Source organism: Neovison vison, chromosome 8 (assembly GCF_020171115.1).
Source record: "Neovison vison isolate M4711 chromosome 8, ASM_NN_V1, whole genome shotgun sequence".
NCBI classification, from domain to species: domain Eukaryota; kingdom Metazoa; phylum Chordata; class Mammalia; order Carnivora; family Mustelidae; genus Neogale; species Neogale vison.
Window position 1 is genome coordinate 58,169,114 of NC_058098.1, and position 19,977 is coordinate 58,189,090.

The window sequence follows — 19,977 nt, forward strand, 5'->3', positions numbered from 1 at the left end:
ACACTAATAATCTAATACCCTAATACTCTAAACACACTTAGGTATTTCCCTAAGAGAAATGAAAGCAGATATTTGTACACAGACTCATACACAAATGATCATAGCAGCTTTATTTATTTTAGTAATAGTTCAAAATGGCTTTATTTTTAGTAATAGCTCAAAACTGGAAACAAACAAATGTCCATCAAAAGGTGAATGAAGGGATGCCTGCATGGCTCAGTCTGCTGAATGTCCAACTCTTGATTTCAGCTCAGGTCATGATCTTAGGGTCATGAGACTGAGCCCCATATGGGGCTCCATGCTGGGTGTGGAACCTGCTTAAGATCTTCTCTCTCTTTCTCCTTCTGCCCCCACTTCTGCAGGTACATGCTCTCTTCCTTGGGAAAAAAAAAAATTGGTGAATGGAAATACAAACTGTGATACATATATACAACAGAATAAACAGAATACTGTGCAGCGACAAAAAATGAATGAATGAATGATTAAAATTCATTCATGAATGAATGATTAAAATATGCAACATGGGTCAGTTTAATTATGCTGATTAAGAAATTGAAATTAAAAAGAAGCAGCATATACTGTATGAATCCGTTTATATAAAATTCTAGAAAACACAAGCTATGATGACAGAAGACAGATCTGTGGTGGGGTCAGAAGAGGGAGAGACTACAAAGGAGCATGAGAAACTTTTGGAGCATGAGAAATAACGTGTTATTTTTATTGTGATGATGGTATCACAGCATATACTTATATTAAAGTTCTTCAGATGATACAGTTTAAATACATGTGATATAGCTCAATAAAACTGTAAATAAATAATCTCAAAAGGAGGCTGGAATTGAAAAGTGGCAACATTACCCAGAGATTAGCAACTGCAGAGATTAGCAACTGCAGTTTACTCCTAGGGTTGGAGGAATACAAAGAAAAATGGTGTTCACAGAGCCTATGTTCCTTGGTCACTAAGATTAATGGGGTCTCTACTAGAACTGCTGTTTCAATTATCACCTCTCCTTCTCTCCAGGAAGCCAGGGGCACACACTCTCATTACACCACAGGACCACAGGAGCATGAAGTCATGTGTAAGTGCTGCTGCTTGTGGGTGCTTGTGGAGCCCTGGAGAGCTGTCTCTGCTGGGAGCGTCACCCAAAGCAGAAAAAAAAAAAAAATGGCTCTCCCTTCCATCTTCCAAGCTTCTCCCATCCTCTAAACTACCAGGAAGCCAGCTGGGAAGAGAGTTTATTTTGTAGGTTTCTAACTCTCTAGGCAAAGGAAAATATACAGTAAATAAAGCTATGGTTCTTACTTTCATGCATTTTGTCCAATAGCATACCCTGGTTCTCCTGAGGTTACACAGCTCTCCCATCCCCTGCCTCCACTAAGTAGCCCACCAGAGAAACACATGTAAAAGCCAGGAGAAGAGTACAGGATATAGGCTCAGAAGCTGGGAGGACAAGAGAGGGTCCATTCAGATGAGTGGGAACGGGGCTAACAGATGTGGGAGGCTGGCCTTTTCCATCACCAGACAGCTTTTTGGGAATTTAACAGCCAGCCCCTCAAATATACCTGTCACTATTTTCTGTGAAACCCTGCTAGGGATAGAAGCCCTTAAACGTTAATCTGCCTACTTGCATCTTCACTTGCTGTAGTCTCAGAGGGTTCTCGAAGGACGTTGGAATCCACTGAAGAACTCAGGAAGTTATGCTTTGAACACAGAAACTTATAATCAATTTTGAAATTACATTTCTTCAAAATAGCCTACAGATTAAAGTCTAGTTCCTTAAACACCTGCTGAGTTTTTTTGTAATAACCATTTACAAAGTGGGAGCTAATTTGATGTGGGAAGGAGGAGGAATTTTTAGTGTAATTCTCGGCTTTCAGTTCTGTTTCAAATGGTGTGGGAGCTCCCCATGGTGAGTTCATGTATTTAAAAAAAAAAAAAGATACCTCATTAAGTTGGCTTGGAACTGACAAATCCGCTGGTTACAACCTTTTCAATAATGCCTAACAAAGGACACACTTTGGAAAAATAAATGTAATGAAATAAAGAACGAACCATGAGAGACTATGGACTCCAGGAAATAAACTGAGGGTTTTAGAAGACAGTGGGTGGGGAGCAGGTGGGGGGTTGGAGGGGGTTGCAGGATGAGTTAAGCCAGTAGTGGTATTTTTTTTTTTTTTTTAAGATTTTACTTACTTATTTGACAGGCAGAGATCGTAAGTAGGCGGAGAGGCAGGCAGAGAGAGAGGAGAAAGCAGGCTCCCTGCTGAACAGAGACCCTGATGTGGGTCTCGATCCCAGGACCCTGGGATCATGACCTGAGCTGAAGGCATTGGCTTTAACCCACTGAGCCACCCAGGCGTCCCCGGTGGTGGGTATTAAGGAGGGTATGGATTGCATGGAGCACTGGGTGTTATACCCAGACAATGAATCATGGAACACTACATCAAAAACTAATGATGTACTGTTATGGTGACTAACATAACACAATAAAAATAATTAAAAGAAAGTTGCTTTTGGGGTGCCTGGGTGGCTCAGTGGGTTAAAGCCTCTGCCTTCGGCTCAGGTCATGATCCTGGGGTCCTGGGATCGAGCCCCGCATCGGGCTCTCTGCTCCGTGGAGAGCCTGCTTCCTCCTGTCTCTCTGCCTGTATCCCTGCCTGCCTCTCTGCCTACTTGTCATCTCTGTCTATCAAATAAATAAATAAAATCTTTAAAAAAAAAAAAGAAAGTTGCTTTTTCATATATGTAAGTTCAGAAGTTTAAATATGAAATCATATAATAGTGTTTAGAGTTTATTTTTATTTTTTTAAGATTTTATTTATTTATTTGACAGAGATCACAAGTAGGCAGAGAATCAAGCAGGGGGCAGGGGGGAAACAGGCTCCTCGCTGAGCAGAGAGCCCAATGCGAGACTTATCCCAGGACCCTGACATCTCAACTTGAGCTGAAGGCAGAGGCTTAACCCATGGAGCCACCCAGGCACCCCGAAGTTTATTATATTTTTAAAATTTAGTTTTACTCATACAGGTAATTCACAGATAGCCAGTATGATAATTCAAAAGTGCAGATAATGTAAAAGGTTTTTATGACCCCTTCACAATCCCATTTCTCTAGAGCCACTGCTATTTGTGTGTCTGTGTGACATCCTGACCCTTTTTCTCTGTGTTACCAACATATGCATTCATGGAATTGCATGGGCTATTTTGAAAAACATGTGTACAGAAGTGGAGATCTATAGATTGCAAAATTGGCTGTATACTTTTCAGCTACGTCCATTGAGAGATGGAGTTTTTTTTCCCCCACCCCTTGAATCCAGCTAGCCTTGTGACTTGCTTTCACCAATATAACGCAGTTTTTTTGACCAATATAACGTGAAGTTTTATTAGTTCCAAACCCAGAGGCTTCATAGCTTCTACTGTCACTGTCTTGGAACTCAGAAACCAGCATGGGAACAAACCAGGACTAGCCATCTGGAGACCAGAAGACCACATGGAAAGAGGTCCCAGATGCTCTAGTCTATCTACCAGATGAATGTAAGGGTCTAAGTGAGCCCACCTGAGATTAGCAGAGCCCTGGCCAAACCGTAAGAATTACCTAGATGGGTCCAGTCCAAATTACTGACCTGCGTAATTTTGAGATAAATAAATGGTTGTTCTAAACAACTAAGTGTGGACACTGGTTGTATTATGAGCAGAAGCAAACTGACACTAGACCATATAGTATGTAGTTCTAATAACTTTTTTTCTTTACTCACTATGTTACAAAGAGTTTGACTTGTCAATGCATAAACTCTTTTTAAGAGTTACATGAATTTCTAGATTCATGAATTTCTGGATATTCTACAGTTCATCATTTGCTCTATGCCAGACATTTAGGTTGTGCCTGCCTCCTTCCTTCTCTCCGTCTCCCCTCTATTACTGTATTGTAAGTATCTCTATAGTTGTTGTATATTTCTGCTACTCTGTCTTTTCTTGGCTTATAAGGGTTATCTTTTTCATAGACATTTTTAAAATATAATAAAATGTATCACTCTTTTTCTTAATGGCTTCCCTATTCTAAATTTTGCTCAAGAGCAGTTTCCCAACCATAGATATACTCTCTTTCTAATACAGAATTTTATGTAAGTATCTATATGTATGTGTGGTTGTGTTGGTTTAATTCATTAATCCTCTGAAATATATTTGACTTTATAGTGTGAAATTGTGAATATTTTTGTCGACTGGATGGCCAAATGTTCTAAACACCATTTAGGGTAGTTAAATCATTTTGCACTGATTTGAAATACCACCTCCAGGGGCACCTGGGTGGCTCAGAGAGTTAAAGCCTCTGCCTTCGGCTCAGGTCATGATCCCGGGGTTCTGGGATCGAGCCCCGCATGGGGCTCTCTGCTCAGCGGGGAGCCTTCTTTCTCCTCTCTCTCTCTCTGCCTGTTTGTGATCTCTCCCTCTCTGTCAAATAAATAAATAAATCTTAAAAAAAAAAATACCACCTCCACTCTGCATTTAGATGATCTGCTTCAAGACTCTATTCTGTTCCATTGATCTACTTATTAGCCTGTTACCAGATCAGTAACAAAAGGACCACTACAATGTAACATACTGCTTTATAGTATGTTTTGATATTGTCAAAATATATTTTTCAAAAATGTTTTAAGTATTCTTAAGTATTTTCTCTCTCAAAATAATTTCAGAGTCAGTTAAAATTCCATGAAAAAGTCATTCTGGAATTTTCATAAGGCTTACATTAACTTTATAGATTAATTTGCCACCAGTTGAACTTCTAACAACCTTGACTCTTGTTGTCAGTGATCATGATATGCCTTTTCACTTATTTCCTATGTCCTTTGGTAAAATGTTACAGTTTTCTTTTTTAATATATTGCATTCTTATTCTTTGACTTAGTTCTCTGAATTACATGGTTTTTTTAAGCTATTTACATTTTCTAATACATTTTATTTTATTTTATTTTTAAATTTTAAAATTATTTTTGTAAACATATCATGTATTATTAGCCTCAGGGATACAGGTCTGTGAATTGCCAGGTTTACATACTTCACAGCACTCACCATAGCACATACCTCCCCAATGTCCATAACCCCACTACCCTCCCCAAACCCTCCTCCCCCTGTCTAATACATTTTAAAATTTATTTTTGCTCATGTTTGAGAAAATTAATCCTGAAAATAGTTTTCTTTAAATTTGACCATTTTGGTAAACTCATTCATTCTAAGAATTTGCCACTTGATTCCTTTGGATTTTCTGGGTAGATAATCATAACATTTAAAACCATGAGAGTTTCTTATTTTTATTTTACCTTTCATTTCATTATTTTTCTTTTTTTTTTTCTGATACTGAATTTGCTAAAACCCCCTGTGTGTTCTTATTAGCTCAGGCTGTCATAACTGAAGACTACAGTCTGGGTGGCTTAAACAACAAAATATATTTTCTCATAGTTTGGAGCCTGGAAGTCCCAGATGAAGGTGCCAACAAGATTGTTTTTGATGAGCCCTCACTCCTCAGCTTACAGACAATGCCTTCTCACCATCCTCTCCTTGCCCCTTCTCTGTGTGCACTTAGAGAGCGAGCTCTGGTATTTCTCTTCCTCTTCTTACAAAGACACAAGTTCTCACAGAGTAGTCCCATCCCTATGCTTTATTTTACCTTAATTATCTCCTTAAAGGAGATATTAATTATCTCCTTAAAGGCCAAATCTCCAAATAAAATCACACGAGGGATCAGAGCTTCAACATATTCCATTTCTGGGATATCATTATAATCCCATTTCTGAATTGGCATTAAAAATAATATTTTTAGGGGTGACTGGCCAACTCAGTCAGTGGTGACATATGTGACTCTTGATCTTGGGGTTGTGAGTTTGAGCCCCACATTGAATGTAAGGATTACTTAGAAAAAAAATCTTCTAAAAATAGTTTAAAAAATAATATTTTTATTTTCTATTGAATATCTGAGAAATAATGTGGGCAAAATGTGCAAAAAGAAACAAAATCAATTTGATATAAAGAAGAGCTATCACATAGGTTTATTTGAAAAAGATGTTTGTGCATAGAGTACCTAGTTCATGGAAGAGACAGACCAAAATTAAAAAATACTTATTGACTGACAGTAAAACTGCCACAAACCTTTGTTATTATGTGTGTGTTGTGTCTAAAATGTCCATAAGTAATTGTGTTTAATACCATACAGATAAGTGGTTTATGTTAAAAAAAAACAGTCATTCATATTTTCCTATTCATTTAGTAAAGATTTGCAGTTGGACAGTGGGTGCACCCACTTCAATACAAAGACATATCTCTTCCTGGTATTTGAAGACCTTACGTTATTGTCCTTGAACTAAAGTGGTAAATGCTGGAATAAGCAAATCTCAGTTTCTTGCTATCTCAAGGAAATAGATGAAATATTATGGTGATACAGTAGTTTATAATTCCTACTCCCTTGTGAATTAGAAATTTTTGGCAAAATACCACATTTTAAGTCACCAACAGTCTACTCTGAGCAACTCCTACTGAAAATTATTCTTAAAACTTTCATTCATTGAAAAAAATGATATAAGATGACTTAGGTAAAGGATTAATGTGTTTTAAGCACATTGTAAACTTTCAACAATTGTTAGTTACCTCCTAATCCTTAAAAGAGCAAAAATTAAAGATACGCATGATGATAAAAGGATACTTGATATATGCCTTATATAGGTTACACTTTCTGCAAGAAAGAAGACTTCATTCTTTCTCCTTTCTAATCCATATCCAATCACAAGGAGACTCTTTAAAACTTTTTTATTATTGAAGTAGAGTTGACACACAATATTATTTTAGTTTCAGGTATACAACATAGTGAATTGACAGCTTTATATCTTACACAATGTTCACTATGGTACTATGGTACCATCTGTCACCATATGACATTATTATAATATTTTGTAATAAAATTATAATATATTATAATATTATTCCCTGTATTCCTTATGCTATACTTTTTATCCTATGACTTACTTATTTTGTAACTGGAATTTTGTGCCTCTTAATTCCCTTTTATTGCTTCACCCTCCTTCCTTCTGGCAACCCCAGGTTGGTCTCTGTATTTATGTCTATCTGTTTCTGGGTTTTGTTATTGTTTGTTTGTTTGTTTGTTTTGTTTTATAGATTTCAAATATAAGTGAAATTATATAGTCTTTATCTGTGTCTGACTTATTTCACTTAGCATAATACCCTATTGTTAAAATGTCCAAACCATGCAAAGTGATCTATAGATTGAGTGAATTCTCTGTTAAGGGAGGTCTTACTACAAAAAAATGAGCACATTGACTAAAATCCCAGACTTTTACAGACATGAGTGGGCTCAGATACCCTTATGTCTAAATCCCTGCTCTGCATCCTTTATGGCTTGGTGACCTTGGCAAGCTCCTTGTTGTCTCTCATCCTCAATTTTCCCATTCATAAATTTAGGATAATAATACATTCCTTATGGATTTTCTATGAGAAGTACATGAAATAACTTATATGAAATCCTAAATAGGAGCTCAGTAGATGAAATATTATTATTACTAATAAACACTGTCATATTTTCTTGCATACTGATATAATTTGAAATATTTAACTTGTTCATGGAAATGAGTCTGCCTCAAGGAGTCTAATTTCCAACCATGATTTTTTAAAAATCTTTGTGAACATTTGAATTTCTTGTAATATTATATCTAGGACTCCAAATTTTGTTCTCAGATGAACCAAAGACTAAAATATCCTTTGTTAATGGTGGAAAATAAATAGCTTCTTAGGAAATAAGACTTCGTCATGCAAGAGTATATAGATTTATGTCCAGTTCTTTGATTAAAAAAAGAGGAAAAAGCCTTTCTGGCTTTTTCTCAAACCACTATAGAATAACAATTATGACTCTCCACTTTTTATTTTTATTGCTGGATTGAAAAAGATGACTCTGTACAATGCCTACACCAGGAGGATATTATTCTACAAATAAGGGCCCAGCGTGACATTTATGAGAAAGCCAGGGCCCTTCTGTGCAAAACTGATTGGTGCTCAGCCAATGGGCTCCAAGGCATTGCAAATAAAGGTACCTTTTCCACTGGGTCTGATCAGAAGCAGGGCAGAGTATTGCCTCTGCCTATGAAACTTCAGGAAATGCTCCAACTCCTGTCCTAGCAGACTACATCTGTGGTCAACAAAGAGAAACCGGGCTTTGAAGATGAAGCACTTTGTTCCTCAATTCCCCTCCATGTTGGCCATCTATTGCTTCTGCATGGTACAGATTCCCTCTTCAGGTAAGGGGACCCCTTCGTCAGACTCCCATCTAGCCTGAGCTCTCAGGAAGACTGAGACAGACCTTGATCCTTCAGGGCAGTTCTGGAGGGAGTCAAACATAATCCCCTCACCTACCCCCATTTCCACCCTTTTGAAATGGCTTCTCATTTGTCTCTAATCTTTAAGAAAGGGTGGACAGAATTAGATGCTGCAGCCTTTTACCAAAAGAGAAAACTTTCCCTTGTGGAACTTTCTTTAAACAATTCTTGACTCAGGGCTGTCCCAAAGATGTGTCACTGAAACTGTGAGGGATATGAGTTGGGACCCCAATGTCTTAGCCATCTATACTCTGGGAATTCTGATGAGAGGAGAACAGAGACAGTGAAACTGTATTTACAGACCCAAAGACTGAGGATTGAGGGACAATTGGAAAGGGGTGGGGAGGAAGCAGAAACAGGGAAAAAAGGAGTATTTTCATAGCCTTTCTATGGGCTTCCTGGAGGCAGGATCCCAGAAAGACCTTCAGAGACCCAGAATCTTCCTGGGTGTGGGCGCTGTCCGAGGTGCTGACTAGACAAGGGTGTTGCTTCATTAACTTCTGAGAATCAGTATGATTGCAGGGGACAAGGGAGGGGTGGGGTGTGGAGTCAGTTGTTGGAATGTGCTACCCATTTCAAGGTAATTTGCCAAATGATGCAGGGAAGCATGTAATGGTAGCTCCAACTGGAAGCAGTTACTATTTCAGAATTTCAGATTTTGCCATTAGAAATTTGATCTAGGGGTATAGAAAAATCTTTGAAAATATATTCAAACAGAAAAAAATATTTTTAAACAGTATGTTTGTTTTGCTATGTTCTGTAGTGTAATCACAAAACCTAGGCATTGTAAAGAACCTTGGAAGTCATTTAACCTTTCATGGAGAGCAGGGATCTATGATTTCCCTATTTGATTACTTTCTGTGATACCCAACTCACTACCAGACTAAGAGAACCAGTAGCTGCCTCTTCTGGGGTCCAGTAGAATCTGTTTGTGTTACACTTTTGGGAATTTGTTATTACTTTTTATCTGTCTATATATTTATATCCACTTCCCCTTTTTCCTACTTGATTTTATGTTTCCCAAGAGTAGGTCCCTACGGTCTTATGATTGTACTGTTAACACAGAACCTCTTAATAAATCCTTATAAGATTCGTTCAAATTACTTTGCATTTTTGAATGGCTCTAATCATCAAAATTTTCTTTACACTAAACTAAAATCTGATCACATGTAACCTCTAACCATTAGCCCTAGTTTTATCCTTTGGGAATACAGAAGAGTATTAATATCTTGTATTTATGACAGTTCTCAAAATAACTGAAGACAGTTAGCATACATGTCCTAATTTTCCTCTTTGTCAAAGAGGACTATTCTTAGTACCTCTAACTCAACTACATATTCTATCATTTCAAGTAGGATTATCACCTTTCAAAGCTTGGACACTATTATTTCTGTGTAGCACAAGATTGCCTCAGCTTTTTCTTGGCTCCTAGAGAGATTTCAAGAAGTAAAATATCAATATTTTAGATCTATACTAATCTTGAGCCATATATTTCCTGTTCTACATTTAAAAAATCTAAGTTCAGGGTTTTGCATTTATCCCATTTAATTTCATCTATCCAATTTATTCCTTCAGTTGCTGTATTAGCTATTCTCCCAAGTGTTGTGTCATGCACCAATGAGAGGAAGACTTCATTTAAGTCAGCTAAAGATTGACTGGCATAGGGTGCCACTGTGTGCTGGTAACACCCTTATCCAGAACCTACCCCTGAAGAGTCTGATGAGGTAAAGAGATGAGTATCTGTATTTCTTAAAAGTTCCAAGAGTGATTTTGAGGCACATACTTTCTTTTTTTAAAAAAGATTTTATTTATTTGACAGAGAGAGATCACAAGTAGGCAGAGAGGCAGGCAGAGAGAGAGGGGGAAGCAGGCTCCCTGCTGAGCAGAGAGCCCAATGCAGGGCTGGATCCCAGGACCCTGAGATAATGACCTGAGCCAAAGGCAGAGGCCCAACCCACTGAGCCCACCCAGGCACCTACATTTCTTGATAGTCTATCTTCATAAATTTCATCAAAATACAAATTATATTGTACCCAGGTGTCTTTTCCCTTTTTCTGGAGTTACTAACTCTTATACTGCTAACTCCTGATAAGTAAAAAAACACTGTTTTTCATTAATTTTGGTACAAATCTCAATTTACTGTTGGTAGGTAAAAGTGTGTTTTCTGTGTAAATCCTTTTAAAAATACTGTATTTTTAGGGCGCCTGGGTGGGTCGGTAGGTTAAAGCATGGTCCCGGGGTCCTGGGATCGAGCCCCGCCCCGCCTCTGCTCGGTGGGGAGCCTGCTTCCTCCTCTCTCTCTCTCTCTGCCTGCCTCTCTGCCCACCTGTGATCTCTGTCTGTCAAATAAATGAATAAAATCTTTTAAAAAATACTGTATTTTTAGAATCTCTATAGGTTTTTCATGATGAAAATTTAAAAACTAATGCTATGACTCCCCCCCCCATTAATACTTTTATGATTTCTCACAATAGGATTTCCTCGACCTCTAGCTGATCCCCCAGATGGCTTGGATATCATGCAGCTTGAGGTACATGCTGTTTAGTAATGTGAGATTTTTTATTTAGTCTTGGTCTTGAGAATATCTTGTGGATAATGTTCACTTGAAATGATTTTAGGATCAGATTCTTGGATGCAGCAGGAACTCATGTTGCCATTTCCATGACCTCATTTAAAGCATCCTGAGAGTTGTGTTGAAATTCACTGCCATTGTATGAGAAGATATTGCAAAGTTCATAAATGGGGCAATTTTAGAATTTTATGTGTGTTTTAATAGATTGCTATTGACTAAGGAATTTATACTAACCTTTGATTCATTCTTCGTATTTTTCTTTAGCGGCTGGCATATTGGGCAGCTCTTTCTAGGCAACCTAAGGTAAAAGAAAAATAATATATATGTAATAATTCTTTTCTTTTTATCTTTATTTTTTAAAAAGATTTATTTATTTATTTGAGAGAGAGAGAGAGAGAGAAAGAGAGTCAGGACCCCTGTTAATAGGGGTGCTGAGATCATGACCTGAGCCAAAATTAAGAGTCAGGCACTTAACTGACTGAGCAACCCAGGTGCCCCCAAGTAATAATTCTTTTAGTTAAAAGTGCAAATGTTTATACTATAATTGATATCTGTAATAAAAGCACACTTTTTTGCTGCTTACAGGAGAAATCTCTGTGTGTGTCTAAGTAAGTGGGTAAGAATGCAGTTTTAGTAAATAACAAGTGAATCTCTCAAATACAAATACTATAAACTATGGGTAGTTCATGTATATTCTTACAATTATCATTATAATGTATATATGTGTAATTACATTAATTATGTATGTTGTGACATATCGTGACATACGTTACAGATTGATACACTATAATATAATAGTTCTTCAAAAACAGTAGATCTCATGTAAAGGACCTAATAGTGATAGTAACCACAACAGAAATGTTTCCATGGATACAAAGTTGATACAAAAATCAACAAAAATGTTGATTCAATCAAAAGTGCAAGAGGGTGGTGAGTGCTATGAAGTATGTAAACCTGGCGATTCACAGACCTGTACCCCTGGGGATAAAAATATGTTTATAAAAAATAAAAAAATTTTTTAAAAAAGTGCAAGAGGGTGGTGTTAGGGTGGAGCCCATGATTCTGAAACATAAACCGAATGTTTTCATGTTTCTCATGTTTTCACCTTGAGCTATATCTTTTCTTTCTCCTTCCCCTCTCCCAAGCCACAGCCTACTGCATCCTGGCCACATTGAACTTTTCATTATTCCCCAAATGCACCAGGCCCTTATAACTGTGCACAGGCTTTTCCGTAGCCAAAAATATCTTTGCAGGCTGTGTTAGGAGCTCAGACTCTAAAACCAAAGTACTTGGGTTCAAAACCTCTATCTCCTTAGCTTTGGCAAGTTTCTTAATCTCTCTGTGTCTTGGTTTCCCCATTTGTCCTATGGGAATAATTGTTATACTAGCCTCATAATGTCATTATGGAGTTTGAGTGCTTGAATCTCTGTGGAGTGTTTTCAACAGTGTCTAGAACACAGTAAATGAAAGCACTCAAGTACCAGCTGCTACCATTGTCCCTGATACAACTAACGGCCATTTCTCTAGACTCGAACATTACTTTCTCTCTCTTTTTAAATTTTTTGAAAGATTTTATTTATTTATTTGAGAGAGACTGAGAGAGCACAAGCAGGGGGAGTAGCAGAGGGAAAGGAAGAAGCAGGCTGCCCACTGAGCCAGGAGCCTGAGGCAGGGCTCGATCCCATGAGCCTGGGATGAGCCTGGCTGGGATCATAACCTGAGCTTAATGGACTGAGTTGCCCAGGTGCCCCTACTTTCTCTCTTTAACCTCATAAGTATATCATGCCTATTTCTTCTTATTTTCAGTTTATCCTTATGCACATGTCTGAAGAGAGTTGTCATCTCTTATCTTTAAAACTAATCTTTACAGCCTTGCTACCCAGAGCAAAACTTTAGGGCAAAGATTCAAAGTTTTCCATCTCTTTGCTACTGCCTCTTCACATCACACAGGATAGGCTTCCCTGTCCCTCACATGAAGGCTGGGAGGGTGTCCCCTGCAAAGCAGAGGAAGTGGAAGTATGTGGGTTTCCCCAAGTGCAAGGGCCCACCTGAAATGAATTTCTTTCCACTTTCTCCATTTTCGCAAAGCTGGACCTCTTTATCATTTTCAGTTATAGAAGAGCAAAAGGTTGTTCAGTGAACAAAACTACCAATATTTTACAACAATTAACAGAGACATTGTGGCTCTTCCTGGTCTTGCCGCTGCATTAAAATAGGGCATTTGTCCTGTCACTTCCTCTCCTGGAACTCTGGTTCCCTCATCTATTCCACGTCCAGATGAGCTACCTGGGCTCTAAGTCCACTTCCCATTCTGGGATCCAGAAAAGCCAGGTTTGTGCCTCCAGGGCACTTTAATCTTTAAGCAATTCAGAAAGCAGAGTTACATTCTACTAATAATGGCGCCTGCAAAAAGTCTTCTGTTTTGTGTTTCTGGTGAGCTCAGAACTTTAGATAGGAAAGGGAGCAATAGATTCTTGTCACTGCAGTTCTATTCATCCGTTCAAAGATAAATACTTATTGAGAACATGCCGTATGTTCAGTGCTAAAGGTTCAGTGTTGATCAAAACAGACAAAACTATCTGCTCTCATGAAACTTAAGTTCTGTTGGGGAAGTAAATAATAAACTAGATAGATAAATACATTTTGAAATGTTTTTTTCTCTGTAAAAAGAAAAAACTGAAGCAAGGAAGGTGCATATGAAATGTGGAGTTTGAGCACCTGGAAAAGCATCTTCATATTCCTTGTTATTTTTTGGCTTGAAACATAACAGTATAAAGCTGATGAATATGGTACATATTGTTTGCCCAATACATGTCCAGAAAACACACATACACTCACACACATACAACAAGGCAGGTGTGTGCATGTGTGTGTGTGTGTGTGTGTGTGTAGTATACATAAGCATGGGCTGCTTCCCATGTAGAAACTTCACATTTTATAAGATGATATAATTGTATCAACAGCCACAAATTAAAAATGTTATTAACAATTTCATTTCTGTCTTGATTGAATTGTGAGCTGATTAAAAAATGTTTCAGTGTGATTGAGATGTGAATGATCTATATTAGCCAGATCAGCATATTTAAAATATCTTTCACAGTAATCATCTCAAGTAATTTTACAAAATGCGGGCATGGAAACCTGATTTATTGTTTTATAAGATGTCTTCTTCACAATAGGATCCTGGAGTAGAATATCCTGCAAATACAACCATCCCCACCTGTGCAAACAAGGGCAAGATGGTGCTCTAAAAAGGATTTAGAAAGGAAGAGTTGGGCTTTCTACAAAAAGAGTGGAGGTTCATGTAGAAGGCTTTGTTTTGCAGGGGGAGACTTTGGTCGATTTGAGCCAACCATAAAACAAAAACAAAAACAAAAACCTGAATTCTAAAGTACACCCAGGAAAAAATTAAAAATTACTATCCTTGATTTTATTCCCACTCTTTGATGGTTATCTGGGAATTGCTTATGGGATTGCTTCTATGCACTACAGAGCATGTTTTTCTCCCCAAGATTAGAAAGGTAAAATGAGATTCAGTCTGAAAATAATGATGTATTGCTGGCAACTTGCTCTTTTGTAAGACCCGGCATCAACTATAGTCTTATTAAGTTTGGATTTCATTTTAGACTGCCAATTTATTTCATAATATTCCATTAAATTCAGTAAGGTCCATGGTGTAACTGGTATTGAAAACCTCATCAACTGCCTGCCTCAGCAAAATTCCATGTAACTTACCCTCACAATTCTCTTTCTAGGATGATCAAGACATACACAAAAGGGTGAGTACCACCCAGTCCTCTGGCAATGCAGGCATGTGAATTTCATGTTGATAACAAGTAATGTTGTGCTAAACTCAACTTTTTTTTTTTTTAACTCAGTTTTTATTTCACTACTCCAGAACTCAGAAGCCGATACATCCAGTTAAAAGTGGGGTCAGTATTTTACTATACTCATCCTTCTGTAAATGTGACTCTTGTCTGCTTGTCTTTTATCCTGTCTTAATTAATATGTGTAAATAAGCCGAAAAGCTGGGGGCTTGCAGACACTGTCTGTGTAATAGCTTCCTAAGAGCTTTTTCCTGGGGCTTCAGGGATTCTCTCTCTCCCAGTCTGCACTGGAGGTGGTAAGAGGCTGACAGATCTGAAAAGTTAGAGCATATATTCCAGAAAAGGAAAAATAAGTGAGGAGTAACTTTTTATTATGCACTTTAACAGATGTTTGAAAAAGGTCTGATAAATACTGAGCTCAATTTACATTTATCATATTACCTTATTTTTATTTTAAAAAGTGCTTTGTGATGTGTAAAGTGCCCTATCCCAGACAGTGATCCATGCAAGGGCACCTTCTGTAGCCATCACTGTGTATATGTGCTATGGGAATAATGTGGGTCACCTTGTTGTTATTAGAAACTTGAGTTACTCTCAGAAGCAGAGTGTGTAAGTGAATTTCTGCAGGGTATGACTTGAGGAGTATTAGGAAGGTCAAAAAATAATATTTTGGGGGGCGCCTGGGTGGCTCAGTGGGTTAAAGCCTCTGCCTTCTGCTCAGGTCATGGTCCCAGAGTCCTGGGATCAAGCCCTGCATCGAGCCCTGCATCGGCTCTCTGCTCAGTGGGGAGCCTGCTTCCTCCTCTCTCTCTGCCTGCCTCTCTGCCTACTTGTAACCTCTGCCTGTCAAATAAATAAAATCTTTAAAAAAATAATATTTTTTAATTCAGGGGCTCTGTTACAGTTACTGAAATTCTACCATTCGAAAGTCACTTATTTACATAATCAAGGCTTTCCAAGTCTTCAAGAACACCTTAAAAAAAATACTAGTAAAGTGTTTTTTCCCTAAGAGGCATAGTCTCATCTGTAATGTAGGTTTAGGAATGAGGATTCCAAGTGAGGATGAGGATAGTATCAGGAAGGGCCAAGGACACTATAAAGGGAGAAAAGACAATGGAAGGAAAAAGATAAACTCCGTGACACAAGTGAACCTTTACTCTGAGCCAAAATACTCAGGGAGGATTCACATAAACTGGGAATAAGACACAGGTATGCATTTCTGAATGTGTGCCACAGTCACAGACAGGGACAGAAAAAGCAAACACCTTAGGGAAAGCACATTTGGGGTGCTGTCCTTCCACTTCCTCCCCTGGACTAGGAGAGAGGCCTGGAGCGAAAAAGGACGGTGCACTCCACCCTAGAAGGACACAATATTTGGGGAGAAGGCAAAGAAAAATCTGATTCACTCTAAGGGAATATTTCTAAGTGATGTGTTGGAATTGTAACCTGCTATAAAGGCAAGCCGTTCTTTAGTGAAAACCTAAGTTTCAAGTTTAGGCTTGGACATGGATTTTATTCTGGACATCAAATCCGTCCAAGGGAGGGAATGGAGAGGACAGCATAGCCTGGGCTGCGACCCGGCAGGCGTTCAACGCCCCACCCCACCCGGCCCTCTGTTGCAGTTTCCTCCCGTGCACCCGTTGATGCGCATGGCTGCTCAGCTCGCCAACCGGAAGGTGAAAAAATTTCTGCAACAGCGCGTAGGTACTTTCTCTTGGGCCCTCTTTTTATGCCACCGCAAGTTCACTTTAAGTGGTAAATGCGTGTGGGCGCTGGGCGCTGGGGGAGGGGGGAACTGGGATGGGGACGGGGGTGGGGGGGTGTGGGGGTGTGGGGGGGTGGTGCTCACTTGAATCTCAGCCTCCACCTTGGAAAGGAGAGCTGGCCCAGCCTTGGGCCACAGTTCCCTACAGAGTGGCTGCAGGGCCCGGGAAGGCCCCTAGGATAAAGACGTCCTCTTCCCTTCTGCTCTCATCTTCCATTCATTTACTTTTAGTTTCCATGCTGTTTTTTCACTTTCCCCGACCATTTCTCTTCCTCTTGACATGGACATTGCCTTGGTGATTCCGTGGGCTCTCCGTTGTTCCTCCACCTGTCATTCTGACCTATCTCAGAACTTTGTTTCTTTTAAATATAGTTCTTTGTTTGTTTGTTTTGTTTTTGGGTTTTAGAAATTACCAGCTTCAGTAATAAGTATAGTTGTTTGAAATGCCCATCGAAGTTTTATTACATTGTAGCCAAAAAGGGAAGGAAGGAAGGAAGAAAAGAGTATTTCTTAGAGAAAAGAACATTTCTTCCAAATGCTGAAACTCGTCCCAGTTTGCCCAGAACATTCCTAGTTTTAGCTCTGAAAATCCCCAGACCTCCCCAGGAAACTGCTCAGTTCCTGGAAAATAGGTTGGTCATTTTAAGCACTAGCAGCAGTGTCTTGTCTGATCCAGCTGCTGCCTGCAGCCTTCCAGATTGAGTCTGATCCGTTGTTAGGAAGCTGCCAGGACTTACGTCCGTACTGGGGCATCAATCTCAAGTTGACACTGTTGGGAAGAGCAAGCCAATGTGTCCATTGTCCTGGACACAAATGGTACCTCAATCAAGAGAACATGCCTATCTTCCAGAACAGGCAATTATAATTGGCTATATGGTTAGCCCTTCCCTAACTGCTTTTTTGCATCCGATTTCTGGTACCAGGAGGCACGGGGTCACAGCCAACTGACGGTAAGCCTGGGGGATGCGGTTCCTGTTACATTAACCTGTACCTCATTCACTCACAGGATTCAGGGACTGCTGCAGTGGATTTCACCAAGAAGGTATGGAAGACCTGTGGAGAACCCAACTCCAACTCTTGCAAATCTGCAAGAGAAGTGCTTGGAGCTGGGTAATCTCGTCACCCCTTTAGGAAAGAGCTGGTATCACAGTATGCCCTCTGAAAATCTTCTCTGAGTCTGAGCGTTTACTTGCAGGTTTTCCTGAGCTTGTCCTGAGGCAGTGAGGACTCACTGGGCAATGCTTCTGGCTGTTGATATTTCATCTCCAGCCTTGCAGATGAGTCACCTGGACCCATCTGTTCCTGAGGATTTGCTTTATGTGACTCAGGGGCCCACATGGCCGTTGTACAAACTTGGGGAGGGGTACTACAAGTGCGTAAGCCCCATCTACCAGCAATTGACTCTCCAAGTTGACCATGAGTCATCCATACCTTAGACATTTTTATAAAATTCAGATTGCTGGGCCCCAACTCCAGGTAGTCAGTAGAGACCTGAGAATTTGCATTTTTAACCAAGTCTCAGGTGTCGCTAATGCTTTTGGTTGGGGACCACAGTTTGAAACCTGCGGTAATGACATCTTCAGGAGACCTTGAGCACAAAGTGGTTGTATAATGCTTTGGTTTTTATGTTGCAGGATCACACTGCCACCTGGGGACGACCATTTTTCCTTTTCAGGGTATAGTATTCCTTTTTCTCTGTTTTTTAACTCCAGTTCCCTTCTGGCATGCAATTATGGATTCCTCCAGAATGAGCACAGCCCAGCACCCCACGGCAAGCTGGTGAATGATTATGGGGACTTTCTCATCCTTTCCTTAGGGGTGACTTTCAAAGTCTCCTCCTAGAAACTTGATGTTTATAAAAGAAAGGGTTCAGAAGGACATAGGCTGAGAGGACTAGAGCTGTGTGAGCATGACTGGGTGACAGGAATGCTGCTGATGGACAGACATGGGGGCAAGCAGAATTGGTGTCTGTGTCCCTGAGCATGAAGGTCCAAGATACCCTCAAATAGTAGAGGCACCACCCTCTCCTCCTCCCTTTGGATCCTCAAGCAAAGGTCAAAGAATCAGAAACTGTCTTAGTTTGTGATCTGCCACTCACTAGCTATGCTTTATCCCCTAAGAGCCTTAAAGGTTTGCATCCAAAAAATCGGACTATGAATTAGATGGACTCCTGCCTTTCAAACTGTATTCTGCAGGTCACTGGTGCTAAGAGATTACTCTGCAAAGATCAGACAAGTTTGTGAAACAGTGCACCCAACACTCTTGGAGATTCACATATACACCAGCATGTGTGAGAAAGCTGTGAGAAACATAGTTCCTTCCATGTCTGATCATGGAAGTTCTTCCACCTCCCTGCCTCCTGTGTGACCTATTAGTGGTTGTTCTCTAGAAAGTACTTTGAGAAAGAGTGGGTCTCCACGATGTCTTCAGGGTGAGAAGTCCTGTAATAAACGGTTTGAAGACCATAGTGCCACATAAACAGAGGCTGGGGGGTGGAGGGGTGGGGGAGGGGACAGTGTCAGGGCTGGAGGAGCAGCAAGGGTCCTGGGTTTCTGCCACAGGGGACCTACATACTACCCCTGGGCGAGGGCTTCCCAGGTGAACTCCCAAGGACGCTGCTGACATCCCAGCTGGGAGAACGAGATCTTAGGGCCCAGTTGAGGAAGGATCTGAAACCCAGAAGCAGGTTCCAGGCAGTTTTGTCTCAGTATCTGTAAGTTGCTCCTTTTTTTTTTCCTCCCCAGCCAAGGAACGGAAGAAACAGTGAAGATAACACCCAGTAGGACAGTCCGAGGTCAGCGCCGTTGGAGCTGTTCTCCAAGAAAACGTGTCTGACTGAGGGGGAGTGAGAGGCAGCCAGAGGGGTGGCAGTTCAAAAGGAGGAGGGCCACGTGGAATGTCAGGAGCCCTCCATCCCCTCCCTTCCCTGCTCCACACCACAGAGACCCCCACCGCAGTCTGGTAGAAGCTGTCCCGAGCACACCAAAGCAGCCTTTGCCTGCTTGCTGGCTCTTTGCAGGGGTCTCCAGCAGGAGCTATGAGGGAGTAAGAGACCCATGTGGCCCAGCTGATCCTCAGGACATCTCACCTGACCCTTCTGATGAGGGAAAAGCACACCCCCTCCTGGGCAGGCTTGGCAGGGGAGGGGCAATACCTTAGAGTGGGAACATCTCTGAGGCAAGGCTACTCCCTCCATTCAAAAGTGTTCTGAGACCCAAAGTTTAAATCTGCGGGGATTTTTGGTCTTCAGGCCTATGGAGGTGAAGTCCATGTACAAGGGCAGCTCTGGGCCTCCACTCCCTCTCATGATGGTATGGTTCCAGGGACATGAGGTGGCTTTCCTTCGGAGGTGTCACTACCTCCCTCCTGGAGCCTGATCCTAACCAGCCGGGGCCTGGGCAGCCCAGGGTACCTGAGAAACCTGTCCAGATGCTGGGAGACA

At 40.3% G+C, this 19,977-nt stretch overlaps 1 protein-coding gene across 1 annotated transcript; it reads left to right on the forward strand.

Moving 5' to 3' along the window:
* Positions 1-8,217: 8,217 nt before the first annotated feature.
* NMS (neuromedin S) lies at positions 8,218-19,329 on the forward strand. The gene is made up of 9 exons (XM_044262421.1): positions 8,218-8,293; positions 10,846-10,901; positions 11,208-11,246; positions 14,699-14,722; positions 14,822-14,875; positions 16,393-16,470; positions 17,542-17,577; positions 18,170-18,211; positions 19,280-19,329. The coding sequence occupies exons 1-9, from the start codon at positions 8,218-8,220 to the stop codon at positions 19,316-19,318; spliced, it is 444 nt and encodes a 147-aa protein (XP_044118356.1). The 3' UTR covers positions 19,319-19,329.
* Positions 19,330-19,977: the final 648 nt, after the last annotated feature.